The sequence below is a fragment of the Vigna umbellata genome, chromosome 4 (assembly GCF_029865625.1).
Source record: "Vigna umbellata cultivar VRB3 chromosome 4, Vumbellata_1.0, whole genome shotgun sequence".
In the NCBI taxonomy this organism is placed as follows: Eukaryota; Viridiplantae; Streptophyta; class Magnoliopsida; order Fabales; family Fabaceae; genus Vigna; species Vigna umbellata.
In genome coordinates, this window is record NC_142168.1 from 54,076,279 (window position 1) to 54,090,747 (window position 14,469).

Genomic DNA, 14,469 nt, shown 5'->3' on the forward strand with positions numbered 1-14,469 from the left:
TCCTATTAATTGTCAATAAATGACAATTATTTTCATTAACTTCTCATTGATTACTCAGATTAATTTTCAGACCGGTCGGTCATTTTCTTGCTAGACGGTCAGTCGCCCCCGGTCCTTTGGCTAACCAGGTGGTCCAACAATACATCTTACATTAATAAACACCATAATACTCCTAGACATGCATAATGTACATTGCAAATTTTATCTCAAATAGACATGGAATAATAAATTTCAAACATGCACATTAACGCTCATAAGTGGCGCCCAAGGCTATGCTTCTTGCAGAAGGTGGCACTCAACGACAATCCTAATGCTCAATGTCAAATCTTTCGCAAAAGTTGGAGCTCAATAACAGCCTTGGTGCTCAACACCATTATTATCATAAAAAGTCATGCTTAATGACACCCTCATGTCGCTTAGTGTCTGGAACACAAATGCTCTAGACCAACAGAGAAAGATGGCTATAAGTAGTGTCCAATGGTGTCTTGCTACCTCGTAGTGCCAAAGCATTCACATTTTAATGCGCTTAGCAGTATAAAAATGACGCTAAATGGTTTGGAGGTAAAATGCTCCTAGACTTGCACAATAAACTGACACTTAATGTTAGTCTGCTACTACTCAACGTTGTATTAGATATTTATAGATAAATTTTTGTGATTTAGGGATAAATGAACGTGCTCAAATGATCAAATTGGTATTCTCTTCTTAGTACTTTGGTCAAAAACAACTTTTAATGTTAGGGTATATACCAATTGACTCAAATGATTAGATCTAAGTTCCTCAATCAACACAAAATCAATCCAAAAATATAAAATAAAAAACATTCAATACAAACCAAATTTAGTAGATCAAACATCATCATACCACTCAATCATACAAAACAACATTTCAAGATATCTAATAACTTAAAAACAAATGCAATTAGCTTCTCTTACCTAGATAAACGAACTTGCTCAAAAGAAACTTAAATCCCTTTCAAACTCATAAGTTTCCCTATCTACACCTAAGAACAACATAAACATGATTAGGACATATCATTATAACCACTAATCATTAGATATTCATATATATGACTAGAAAGACGCATGCCAGTGAAAGAAGGCTCACACGCAACAAATAATAGAAAAAGACCAAGAAAAGAGAAACTCAACTTACACGAATGAAGAAAGTGATATGTCCAAATTTAATCTTCTATCAAACGAGCAGAGAAGAAGAACCCTTAGAGAAAAGTTAATGAAATCTAGAAAAGTAGTTTTTAGAAAAATCGTGTATTTTAAAATAATAAAACTCATTCATAACAAAAAGTATTTATATTAAAAATTTTTAATATTAAAATAATTGAGTGTCATTATTTTTAAATAATTATCACTTCTAAAATGTTATTTCTTAGGTCTTTACAATTTTCTTATTTATTGTTAGGAAAACTATATTTTCTTTTGGAACTGTTAATTAAAGTTTTGGTTAAATATGTTTTTGGTCACTTTGATACAAAATTAAAATTCGTTCTTATTGAAAACTTTGATACATTTTGATCTCTAAACTTAAACATTGAATGTATAGAGTTCTTTTAAATCCAATTACGCTAAATTATTTTGATGTACCAAATACATTTAATATATTCCCGCTTCAATGTCAATATAGAAACACGTTTAACATGTAAAAAAAGTTTAACATAATTAAATTAAAAAAATTATATTTATTTTTTTAATTTAAAAACTAAAATATATTAAAGTTTTGAACCTAAACAAATATCAATTTCACATTAAATTTGGGATTGAAAATTTTCAATGTTTATAATAATTTTTTTTTCAACTTTTATCAATATTAATCAGGTTTTTTTATTAATATTTATTTGAAGAATTTTTTTTCGGATTTTAATAAAAAAGTCACTGAAAATTATCAACAGTCAATTTCATAAAATTAACTTTAATAATGATCTATCTAAATAATTATAATCAACATAAACCGAAAATAATATAAGTTAATGTTAATAAAAAAATCTTACAAATAGCACTTGAAAAACATTTTAAGGAACTTTGACCAAAATAATAACACTAAACAAAATAATGTATAATATTAATACTTTTATATTGTTAATAATTATTTAATATTTAAATAACTTTCTGCATTAGATTTTAATTAAAATACTTCATTCAAATGAAAAGAAAATTAAGATTCACTGTAACTGAATTCTTTTATCCAAATAAAATATTTAAAATAACGAATGTCTTGAATGCTATGAACCAAAATTAAGTTTATGCCGCCATTCAATCTTTTTCTTCATCTTTACAAACTCTATAACATTCTTTTTATATTGTGTTGAGAACATATTATATACACCACCTCTACTGTAGGATAAGATTTTAAATATTTTTTTCTAAAATTCATTAACTTATTTGTAACCTACACTTTATGATAACAACCTTTATGGTTTTGAATAGATTAAGAAAACATTGTTGCAGTGTTAGATGGGCAAGTTGTTGAATATATTAATGTTTGTGTCCTTTTTCTTTATATACTTCATTTGGGTCTAACATGGAATTCAATGTAAACACTTAGGTTAATTAAAAGTGAAAAAGTTTTAGGTTGGCTTCATTGTCTTGCTTGTCCAATTAATTAACAAAGAAGACAATGACAATGTTGTGCAACACAAACATTATTGGAATCGTTGAAAATGTATGAATAAGAATGAGGAACAATCACATTTTTTCACTCATAAAAGATTATGCTATTATTATATAATAATTAGATGTTTTAGTTAAATTTTAAGTCGATTGTAAACCTGAATTTTTTTATATTATTCAATTAAATTTTTATTATTTAAATTTTTCGTTATTTAGATGATTAAATTTTTATTTTATTCCGTTATTTGTTTATTAATCAAAGCTAAAAGAACAAATAGTACTGTTATTACTGGCATAATATGATAATCTCTCCAAAAAGAAAACTACTTGAATAGACTGAATAGAAATACACATCAACTGAAGATATCAAGCGTAATAAACATTTCATTATTTAATCAAATAAAAGTTATTTTTTAATTAATTTTCATTTTTATTACGCTATATACATAATACTATAAAAATAAAAGCATATTAAAAAAAGTACGATTTTGAGTTAATATAAAAATGATATTGCAATAAATACAAAATAACGAGTCGTTTTTATTATGTTATTAAAAACAATTTTACCATATAATCTTCACTCTTCACTCATTGTTTTGTACTATAACTAAAATATCATCTTATATATTAACTACATAACATTACATTTTTTAATATGAAAAAAGAACAAATAAACAAGATGTGGTATCAAGCATCCTAACCAGCCAAAAGATGATAAATAAACAATTTTATTATATAATTGTAATGTTGGTCCATTTGCCAAACATGACCTTTTGGAATGGTAGTATATGGATGCATCTCAAGAATCCTTTAGGAGGCTCCACGTGGAAGCCATTAAGCCCATCATCACTATCTTTCAACTGCTTGACCAAGCCAAAGCCATGGCAATAGGGGACAAAAACTTTTATTTTTTTAATATTTTCAGCACTTGCTTTTCTCTACGTTTGGACATGATTCCATATTCCTAATGGTGAGCTATATATAATCATTGTCAAATTGGGCATTCACAAATTACTTTTATATAGAAAGACAAAGTGAGATACATTAAAATAATAAGATGCAAAAATTGAAATACTTTACTTTTCTTTAATCATATTATTCATCCAAATCAACTCTATAATTTTTTGGCTTATGAAACCACCCAGCTTCTTATCCCAATCACATTTTCTTTCATCCAACTAGAAACTTTGCCTTTAAGCTAACCAAATTTCATACCACTTGCACCAATTCTTGCTAATTATGTTAATTACTCAATCATTACACAATACTTATGTATATAAATTCGACGTACATAAATAATAGACGTTGTTTTTAAATCAAAACCTTAAAATAATAAATTTACAGGTCCTTCTAGTATATATTTAATTTTTTAATCTTTATTTAATGTGATATACTTAAATTATCATTTAATTTCTCGACAATTTTAACATCTGACATTTGTCGAAAGAATTTGTGCATGATTTTGATATCTAATAAATTTTTAACATTCACTATTTTATCTTTCAATTTCTTTCCTTCTACAGTGTTTAATTTATTTTAATGATCAAAATAATCGTGGTGCAAGTGTGTCAAAAAAAACAATTTTCTAAGTTAATTTATTTGTCAGGGTGCAAATTGCCAACAAAGGAGACAGGAATAGCGGTCGTTCAGAACAAAATCAGGAGAAATTAATTTATTCTTCATACATTATTCTAAACATTTTTAAAACTAACTACCAACAATAAAAAAACAAAACAGGAAATGTATATGTAATATACTAAGTCAACTTGCTAAAAGCCTTTGCAACTTTCTTCAACCATATATTGTGATCTCAGAAACTCGCAAGCAACGACAACATGAAAAATTGAGGAACCAGACCAATGAAAACGTGAACCTGTGTGTTTTTGTGAGGGCTAAGGAATTAATCATAGTTTCCAATGGAAATTCAGTTCCAACATCCAAAGCAACAGTTGAGACCAAAAGGGAGAAAGAACAAAAGCAAGAACAAGTATGTTGGAGTGAGGCAAAGGGCATCAGGGAAATGGGTTGCAGAGATCAAAGAAACAACACAGAAGATAAGAATGTGGCTTGGCACATACGAGACTGCAGAAGAAGCAGCCAGGGCTTATGATGAAGCTGCATGCCTCCTTCGTGGATCCAACACTCGCACCAACTTCATCACACGTGTGTCCTCTGATTCCCCTCTTGCTTCAAGGATTCAGAACCTTCTCAGCAACAGAAAAGGCATCAAAGAACAAGAACAACATGCGGAAACCTCTGCCACCACAAGGGTCAACACCAACCAACAACATGATTTGAGTCTATCAGAAGAAGGAGTTTCTACCCTACAATATGAGGAGCCAAAGTTCCAATCTTTGCCGGAACAAGTGTCTATATTCAGTGCTCTCCAACAAGATTGTTGCCAAAAGAAGACACGTGTGAGAGATCAGAAGAAAAAAAGGGTTACCATCACATCAAGTAGTGGTAGTAGTACTGACACAAGCATTAGTGACACAAGTGAGAACTCGCTTTGTAGTGAGACAAAAACCCAGAACACAGAACTGTTTGATGATGATTATAGACCCGATTTGAGCAATTTCATGGGGTCTGAATCAGGTTCTGGGAAAAATCCTTCATGGGGTTGTGAAGTTTTTTGTGATGATTTTCCCTTTGGCCAAGTAATGGATGTAGCAAACCTGCCTGATATAGCTGGCTTGGAGCTTCCAGAGTTTGAAAGGATGAAGGTTGAAAGGCAAATTTCAGCTTCACTTTATGCAATGAATGGTGTGCAAGAGTACATGAACACTGTTCAGGACTCTAATAACACTGAAGCTACGTGGAATCTTCCTCCCTTGTCCTCTTTTTTGTGTTAGTTAGTATGATCCTCCAAACCTTTCTTACAATATATGTATGCAGATTTTCCTTTCTTATTTTAAACAGGAAAGAAATAGGTTCTCAAGATTCAAAATTTCATAGGAACTCAATTCATGAAGTTATCAAGTTGAATCTATTGAAACATGAATTTTAGGTTTTAAATTGTTGGAATTCGACTAATAATAAAGTGAATTTAGAATATACAAGAGTTTGTATCAGCAGCTGCAAGAGGAATTTTTTTAGTCATTTTGTGCAAGGAGAAACTGTTCATTCATTTTGGGGTCAATTTGCGTCTTTTTTCTTTTCGCACTCCAATTATTACTAAATGCACCATATATTACTAAATATACTAAAATACCCTCTCTCTCTCTCTTTCTCTCACTGCACCAGACACTACTGTCATTCTTGCCATTGCACTATCACTGTTGTACCTCCATTCTCCACTGTAGAAGAAGAAGAAGAAAAAGGAGAGTTTGCTTTGAAAAGCTCTTTCTAAAACACATTTCTAGGTTCCGTAAAATTTATCCCGAAAATTTCGTTTCACAAAATCGTTTTGGAAGATGTTATATACTTAAAAAAAAAAAAAATTGTTCTAGAAATTTTGTTTTAGAAAGCTTATATCAGAATATGTTTCATTCATCCTGAAAAGCTTGTTCTAGAAATTATGTTAAAAAAGTCCTGTTTTGAAAATTTTATTTTGGAAATTATATTCCAAAAGTTCACGGAACTAGTTTTGGAAAATTTTCAGAAAATACAATCTCGAAGTCACTTTTACGAAAAATAAAATATCTTTTTTAAAATTAGAGCGTACAGTTAGAAATTAGGGAGGTACATAAAGAAATAAACAACTTAATTTGAGTTTGTAAATAAAATCATCATTTTCAAGCAAAGTTTGAGATCTGAATTTGATAACAAAAAAGGTGGTATAAGGAAGAGATTTGGCACTTTTAGACACAGAAGGTTAATGAGAAATCCAAAATATTATAATTTTTAAGAAAATGTTTGTGATGGAAATGATATTTTTAAAGAATGATTAGAACTTCTTTGATGGATTATAAATATTATTGAAAATATTTATAATTTTTTCTTAAATATCAGAGATAAATCTATACTTTTAGTTCAAAATTTATTCATTTATCACATTTAAATAATCTAATAAAAAATTAATAAAGTATTTTTATTATTGTAAAACTCAACTCAAATATGTTAAATTTTCATTTTTTTTATGTGGGAACAATTTTATTGAGAAACATAAAAAAATTGTTTACACCAAGTTTATTTTGTAAAGAATAAACTAAACATTAAAAACAAACATTTTCAAATTTTTAATTTTCTACAAAATAAAAAATTTCTCATATCAATTACGTCTGAAGATCCAATTGGTTATAAGATATAAAGTGATTAAAAATAGAACAAATATAAACATTTTTGGTGCTATTATCTAATAATATTTAGAATTCTTTAGTTGATAATGTGTATTTTTCATACTACTAAAACAAACCTTTAAATATGTTTAGAGATTCGTACTAATCGCACCTATGTAATAATGTATGCAACTTTTTTTATTTTCATAATAGTAAATAAATAAAAATAAGTAAAAAGAAACTATAAAAGACGAGTAAATAAATAGTCTCACTAAAAGAGTATAACGGATCTTATTCCTTTTAAATATTTCTACTTTATTTCTGCAGCACTAAACAACCTCTACTACTAGATTGAATAAATATATTTTATATTTGGAAAATGAACAAAATTACTATTTTTAATTAGTAAGTTTTGGGCCACATTTACTACATTAATTTTAACTAAAATATAATTTTATAAAATATAATTAAGTTATATAATTATATAACTTAAGAATATATATATATATATATATATATATATATATATATATATATATATATATATATATATATATATATATATATATATATATATATATATATATATATGTGTGTATGAGTTTGTTAACGTGTGTATGCCTGTTTTTCAGTTGGTACATTTTAGCAATGTGTACTGAGTTTTAGTAGACAAAAATACCCTTATATATCATAGATTCTAAGTTTTAAGGTTAAGGGTATTTTAATAATTTTCATTCTCAAAACTAAAAGAAAAACCCCAAATCTTTACTCACCTCTCTCATTCCTCTCAACCCTTTCTCTTTCATCGCTCTCACTCCAACCTTTGCTTTGTCATTCCTATTGTAGCCCCAATTCAAAAAATCAGAAACACTTGCCGTTAAACAATTTTACAAAAAATGATTTTATAATGAGTTTTCATTTTATAATTTTTGTCTTATCTAATTTTATCCAATTTTCACAAGCATAAAGGAATTGGTAATTGCACTGGAAAAGATCAGAAATACTCGTTGTTAAACAATTTCTTACAAAAAATGATTTTATAATGAATTTTCATTTTATAATTTTTGTCTTATCTAATTTTATCTAATTTTCACAAGCATAATGACATCAAAGGAATTGGTAATTGGCCCAGAAACACTCGTTGTTAAACAATTTCTTACAAAAAATGATTTTATAATGAGTTTTCATTTTATACTTTTTGTCGTATAAAATTTTATCTAATTTTCACAAGCATAATGACATCTGAAGGAATTGGTAATTGGCCTGGAGGTTTTTTTTTAGAATAATGATTCAACATATGCAGATGATGAAATTAGAGAGGTTAGTGAAGATGGTGAAATTGAAGAGATTTTGAATGAACCTTTTGCCTGAAGGTGAATATGTCAATGACTCAACTCTTTACAAAGGAAAATTGTTTAACGACAAGTGTTTCTGATTTTCTCAATTGGGGCTACAGTAAGGATGAAAAAGAAAAGGTTGGAGTGAGAGAGATGAAAGAGAAAGGGTGGAGAGGAATGAGAGAGGTGAGTAAGAGTTTGGGTTTTTTTTTGTAGTTTGGAGAATGAAAATTATTAAAATATCCTTAACCTTAAAACTTAGAATCCATGATATATAAGGGTATTTTTGTCTACTAAACCCCGATACACATTGTTAAAATGTACCAACTGAAAAGTAGGCGTACGCACATTAGCAAACCCCACACTAGTGCAGTTAAGGGAAATGGCACCGGTTATTTTCGGTTATAGGCACCGGTTCTGCAATCGAGGCTTATACAGATGAGGTAAAAAGAAATAAGTTTTTTGCCTCGGTTCACCAATAACCGAAGCAGTACAATTTTTTTTATATTTTTTTTCGAAGAACGTTTCACCTCGGTTCCTATTGAACCGAGATAGTTTCTCCCCATACACATTAAGGACAATTTCTGCTTGTAGATCTTCCAACAATCAAGCAGAAATTCTAACAATCAAGAATTAAGCTACTCAAAGCCTAATATCAAGACTTTTTAACCACAATTCTCCTTCTTTGTTAGGGGCAAAGGGTTCCCTGTTTCAATGTCTATAACTTTAGCGCAAGGATAACTGGTGGCACTGTTGGCACTGTTGGCACATTGTTAACCTTATGCTTCTGGATTTTATCAAGCATTTCTTGGAAGTCAAACTTCTGCATCAAAACTGTTGTTATACCAGCACACAACAATCCTAATCCAAAGAATGCAAATCAATAGATGTGAAACATTGGAATGAAGGCCAAGAAAATATCATCTTGGATCCACTAACTTCAGCACACCAGAAAATCAATCTCATTATGGAAAGGAGATTTGCATGAGTTAAAACCACACCTTTGCTTATTCCCGTGGTCCCTGAAGAGTAAAATATAGCATCAGTCATGCCACAGGAACTTGCGACAACTCGGTTGAATCATAACAACCTTCTATTAACTCTTTAACTCGGTACCGTGGGCGTCGGCGAAGGCAACCCACTCGCCATTGAATGAGAAACGCGCAACGGTGGCCGGATCTGGCGTGTTCCCTGTAGATAGAGACGTGAAGGGGATTCTTGACGCTCACGATAACCACCGTTCTGGCGTTGGTGTAGACAATGGAGTTGGACTTGGCGTCGCCGGAGATCAAAATCCCGCGGTCGCACTCTGAAGATCAGAATCTCGCGAGATTGTACAACGGCTCAATTTAGGGTTCATGGAATTTGGGATTTTTTAATTTCTGGGTTTGTAGGTGATGAAGATGAATGATGGCGCGTTCTGCTTGCGTCGCTGTGGATATTTCTTTGATCGAGTTGCGAGGCTAATGTCGGAGCTTCATGAAGATGGCCATGGAAGATAGCGCCGACGCAATTGTGGTGAGGACGCGATTCTAGTGGCGCGATTCTGGTGAGGACGCGATTCTAGGTGGTTGACGGCAAGGTGGCTGATGGCAAGGTGGCTAGGGTTTCGCCTAGTGGTGGTGGAGGTCGCAGGGGAAGAAGAAGATCGCTCTAGGGGAAGAAGAAAAATGTGTAAAGTTTTTCTCAGGTGTGAGTAATTTGAAAGAGTTACTAGCTTGATTAATCTACTAACCGGTGCCTAAAGAGCTAAAAAAAATTCCAAATTAACCTATATGCCTCGGTTAGAAGGCAAACCAAAAACATAAATGCCTAATTACATCGATTCGTAAAATAACCGAGGCAGTAGAGTGTATAGACTCCGGTTCCTACTGAACCAAGGCCTATAAGTTCGCCTTAATTACAAAATTGCCACCACATTTCAATATGTTTCGATTTTGTGAAAACCGAAGCGAATTAGACGCGTTAAAAAACTGTTATTTTACTAGTGCCATATGAGATCAAATTGTATATAAATATTGCGAATATTATTTTATATGATTTTATGAGATTAAATTACGTTATTATTTTAACGTAATAGTGAGAGTAGTACAATTAAAATAAGTTGGAACGTATGAGCCAATTCAGTTCATCATAGGGTTGAGTTAAGTTGGATTGAAAAATATTTTGAAATTTTAATGAGTCAATTGTGAACTTGATTCATTAAAAACTCGACTCACCGGTTAAACCTTTGGTAAGTCGGATTGACTCACCAAACTCACATAAATTTTCTAACAAGTACTTTTAGTTGGGTTAATCATTTTACAAAATATTAAAACATCGTGTGAAATTATTTTAGTATGAAATAATTAGACAACATGAAAAATTCACAAATGTATACTTAGTAACTCAAAGTTACTAAATATTTTGTTGAGAAGTTTTGGTGATGTGAATGAAATCTAATGTCCTTCTCATTTATTTAGATTTGAATTAGAAAATTTTTATTATTTTTTTATTGAAAAAGAAAAAACACGTAATTAAGTAAGATAGTGAATCATTCGGTTTAACCCACCAACCCGTGGTGAGCCAAACTGGGTTTAAATTTTTTCACTTTGCTAATAACTGAACTGGGTTAGATTAACTCACTAAGTAGCCAGGTGGTAAGTCGAATCGGGTTGGACTGGATGACCCGTTTTGATTCCATCTCTTGATATAAAAAAGTTTTGTAGTTGATAAAATATTATGTACACAAAGCATTAGCCATTTCAACATTGAACAATTGATTTTGCCCTGAAATAAGCATGAGATTTCAAATGCCGTGATAACTACACTACCATTGTACATGAAATAAACACTTCTCTCTCAAGTCTGGATGACCCGTTTTGATTCCATCTCTTAATTTGAAAGAATCATAAAATTGCAGACACCATAAAACAAAATGAAGCATAAATCAATTAACAAGGATAACAATACTACATATGACAAGACATAAAACATAGTAAGATGTAATTAGATTAGGTTTTCAGTAACCAACTTCATCATCCACACCTTCATCTCCAACTTCCTCATAGTCCTTTTCAAGGGCTGCAAGATCCTCCCTGGCTTCTGAGAACTCACCTTCTTCCATGCCTTCACTCACATACCAATGCACAAAGGCTCTTTTGGCAAACATGAGATCAAATTTGTGATCAATGCGTGAGAAAACCTCAGCCACGGCTGTGTTGTTGCTAATCATACAAACTGCTCTCTTCACCTTTGCAAGGTCACCATCTGGTACAACTGTTGGAGCCTGGTAGTTTATACCACATTTGAAACCAGTAGGACACCTGAAATTAGTCATCAAAAACATTCATTCACATTCTCTGTGAAAGACAAGTTATACATATATAAGCATCATAGTATGATGTTCTTCTAAGGAAATGTACTTACCAGTCTACAAATTGAACTTGTCTCTTTGTCTTGATATTTGAGACAGCAAGGTTTACATCTTTTGGCACAATATCCCCACGGTACATGAGGCAACATGCCATGTACTTTCCATGTCTTGGATCACACTTGACCATCATGCTTGTTGGCTCAAACACAGCTCTGGTGATCTCAGGCACTGATAGCTGCTCATGGAAGGCCTTGGCAGAAGATATAACCGGGGCATAAGATGAGAGCATGAAATGAATTCGTGGATAAGGCACAAGGTTGGTTTGGAACTCTGAAATGTCCACATTGATTGCACCATCAAATCTCAAGGAAGTGGTCAAGGAAGATATTATTTGAGATATCAAACGGTTCAAGTTGGTGTAAGTTGGTCTTTCTAATTCTAGTGATCTTCTGCATATATCATATATTGCTTCATTGTCCAAGAGCACAACCACATCACTGTGCTCAATAAGAGAGTGATTAGAAAGAACAGTGTTGTAAGGCTCAACAACTGCAGTTGATACCTGCATGTTAATAACTAGTTAACACCATTCCCACCACAATAAGGGAATTCTACTTTTGCATGAATTGAGGAACCCAATAATAACTTGAAGTGTCCAAAGCAATATATATATATGTGAAAACATCATGTAATTTTACAACATCTCTTGGAGTATGCAACAAAATCATTTATTATTCAGATGCATTTGCAATTTGCATGATTTACTACTACACATAGTTTGTTTCACTAGACCTGAGGAGAAGGATAAATGATGAAGCCAAGTTTAGACTTTTTTCCATAATCTACAGACAAACGTTCGAGAAGCAATGATCCCAATCCAGAACCAGTGCCACCACCAACAGCATTGAAAACCAAGAAACCTTGCAAGCCAGTGCAATTATCAGCTAATTTTCTGATACGGTCAAGGCACAACTCTTCAATTTCTTTTCCAACTGCAGCACATACACCACACCAAATTACTGATACTTTCAGATAGATAAAAAAATACCCAGTTATTCTTTTGATCAAATATGGAAATGTCTGACCTGTGTAATGTCCCCTTGCAAAGTTATTAGCAGCATCTTCCTTACCAGACATTAATTGTTCGGGATGGAAGAGTTGTCTGTAAGGACCACATCTTACTTCATCAATTACAGTAGGTTCCAGATCAACAAACAGTGCCCTAGGAACATATTGGCCACTTCCAATTTCACTGAAGAAGGTGTTGAAAGCATCATGTGCTTCAGCTGACCCATCACTGCAAACACAAGTATATAATTATTATCTGTTGTGGCAAAAAGTAAAGAGAGAAATACTGCCATTGTATTTATTAAAAAAGCTTAATTAATAGTTTCTGAAAATGGAAATCTTTGAATACATTGAGGAAATTTTATTCACATTTTGTTTTCTGGGTTTGGAAGGTGAAGTTTATATCAACTTCACGTTTTTAGAAACCAATACATAGTTAACCATTGATTTTAACCTTCATTGACACCTAAAGGCCATTGGTTAAGTAGAATTAGACTTGGATGAATATTCTTATTAATTCAATTTATACTGAATGTAAATAAAGAACTGTTATAGACTGTATTGAATAAAAAATTGAATGATGAGAGTTGTAAAATTATAGAAAATATATTGATGACAAGTAATTTTTATTTTTAAAATACATTAAAAAAATTATTAATATATAAATATTAATATATTTTGAACAACTATTATATTTTAACAACTTTTTTAAACAATTTTTTGACAACACTATGAGTCATGTTTTTATTGGTTCGTATATTTGAAACGCTCCAATCACAAGTTACCACATAGGTTGTTGTAAAAAAGTTGTCAAAAAAAGTTGTTAAAAAAGTATTTTCCTATTTTTAATGTTCATAAAAAATAACATAAAAAAAAAACCTAAGAAACAATTTGGAATCGAAAGCAATCTCAATGGTAAAGGATTTCTAGTTGTTTCAAGGAAATGAAAAAAAAAATCACAATATCTGAATAATAGTTATGAATGTGTATTCATCATGTATATATACTTATTGGAAAAGAAAATTGTAGAAGGAAATAACGAATTTTAGAAGAGTTGATAGAAAATAATACATGATACATGATGAGAGATTTCAATGGAATAAAAAATTGAATCACAGAGATTGATTTTAAAGAAATTGCCACATATTATATTTCAAAATTGGTAGAAATAGGAGAAATTGATGTATATAAAGAAAATTGAAGAAAAGAAATGATGATAAATACAAGACCTGGGCATTGTTCCATCAGGTTGAATGCCATGTTCAAGGCAATATAGCTCCCAGCACGAATTACCAACCTGAATTCCAGCTTGTCCAATATGAATGCTTATTATTTCTCTCATATTCCAAGACTCTCTTTTCTTCTATGATTGTGTTTAACAATGTAAAACACTAATCAAAAGCAATAATCACAATTTCAAGGGAATAAAACTGTTAATTGCTGGTGGGAAGGGAATACAAAATAGTCCAGAAATCACACAAAAAGAAGAAAAACGAGAAACTCTGATTTTATCCCTTCCTCTCTCTCTCTCTCTCAACGTAAATGTAATTAGGGCATGAAGTTCCAATCAAATGCTATAAGCACTGAGTTTTACAGATGATTAAATCCTCAAATCAATGAACGGTTTTGATTAATATTAACTGGGAACCAGTCATTTGGCACCAATTGATTGAATGAGTTAATTTATTTTTATTCTAAATATTTAATTTTATTTTAATTTTTTTTACGTATTTTTCATTCATTATTGTTTGTGTTGGTCTCACTAATTCAAGAACAAGGAGAACCAGACTTATACATTTAATGACATTCAGATGAGTTTCATACAAACGAAGAGTGTGTCGAATATAATTTAATTGAAATATGCATCA

The 14,469-nt window shown here is 31.0% G+C and overlaps 1 protein-coding gene and 1 pseudogene across 1 annotated transcript; one reads left to right on the forward strand and one right to left on the reverse strand.

Moving 5' to 3' along the window:
• Positions 1-4,274: 4,274 nt before the first annotated feature.
• LOC124848722 (ethylene-responsive transcription factor ERN1 pseudogene) lies at positions 4,275-5,657 on the forward strand (annotated as a pseudogene).
• Positions 5,658-11,179: 5,522 nt separating this feature from the next.
• LOC124848721 (tubulin alpha-3 chain-like) lies at positions 11,180-14,017 on the reverse strand. Its single transcript, XM_088112260.1, has 5 exons — positions 13,831-14,017; positions 12,619-12,830; positions 12,326-12,525; positions 11,587-12,095; positions 11,180-11,483 (listed from the first exon to the last, which is right to left on the reverse strand). Exons 1-5 carry the CDS (start codon positions 13,941-13,943, stop codon positions 11,180-11,182), a joined length of 1,338 nt encoding a protein of 445 aa, XP_087968386.1. The 5' UTR covers positions 13,944-14,017.
• Positions 14,018-14,469: the final 452 nt, after the last annotated feature.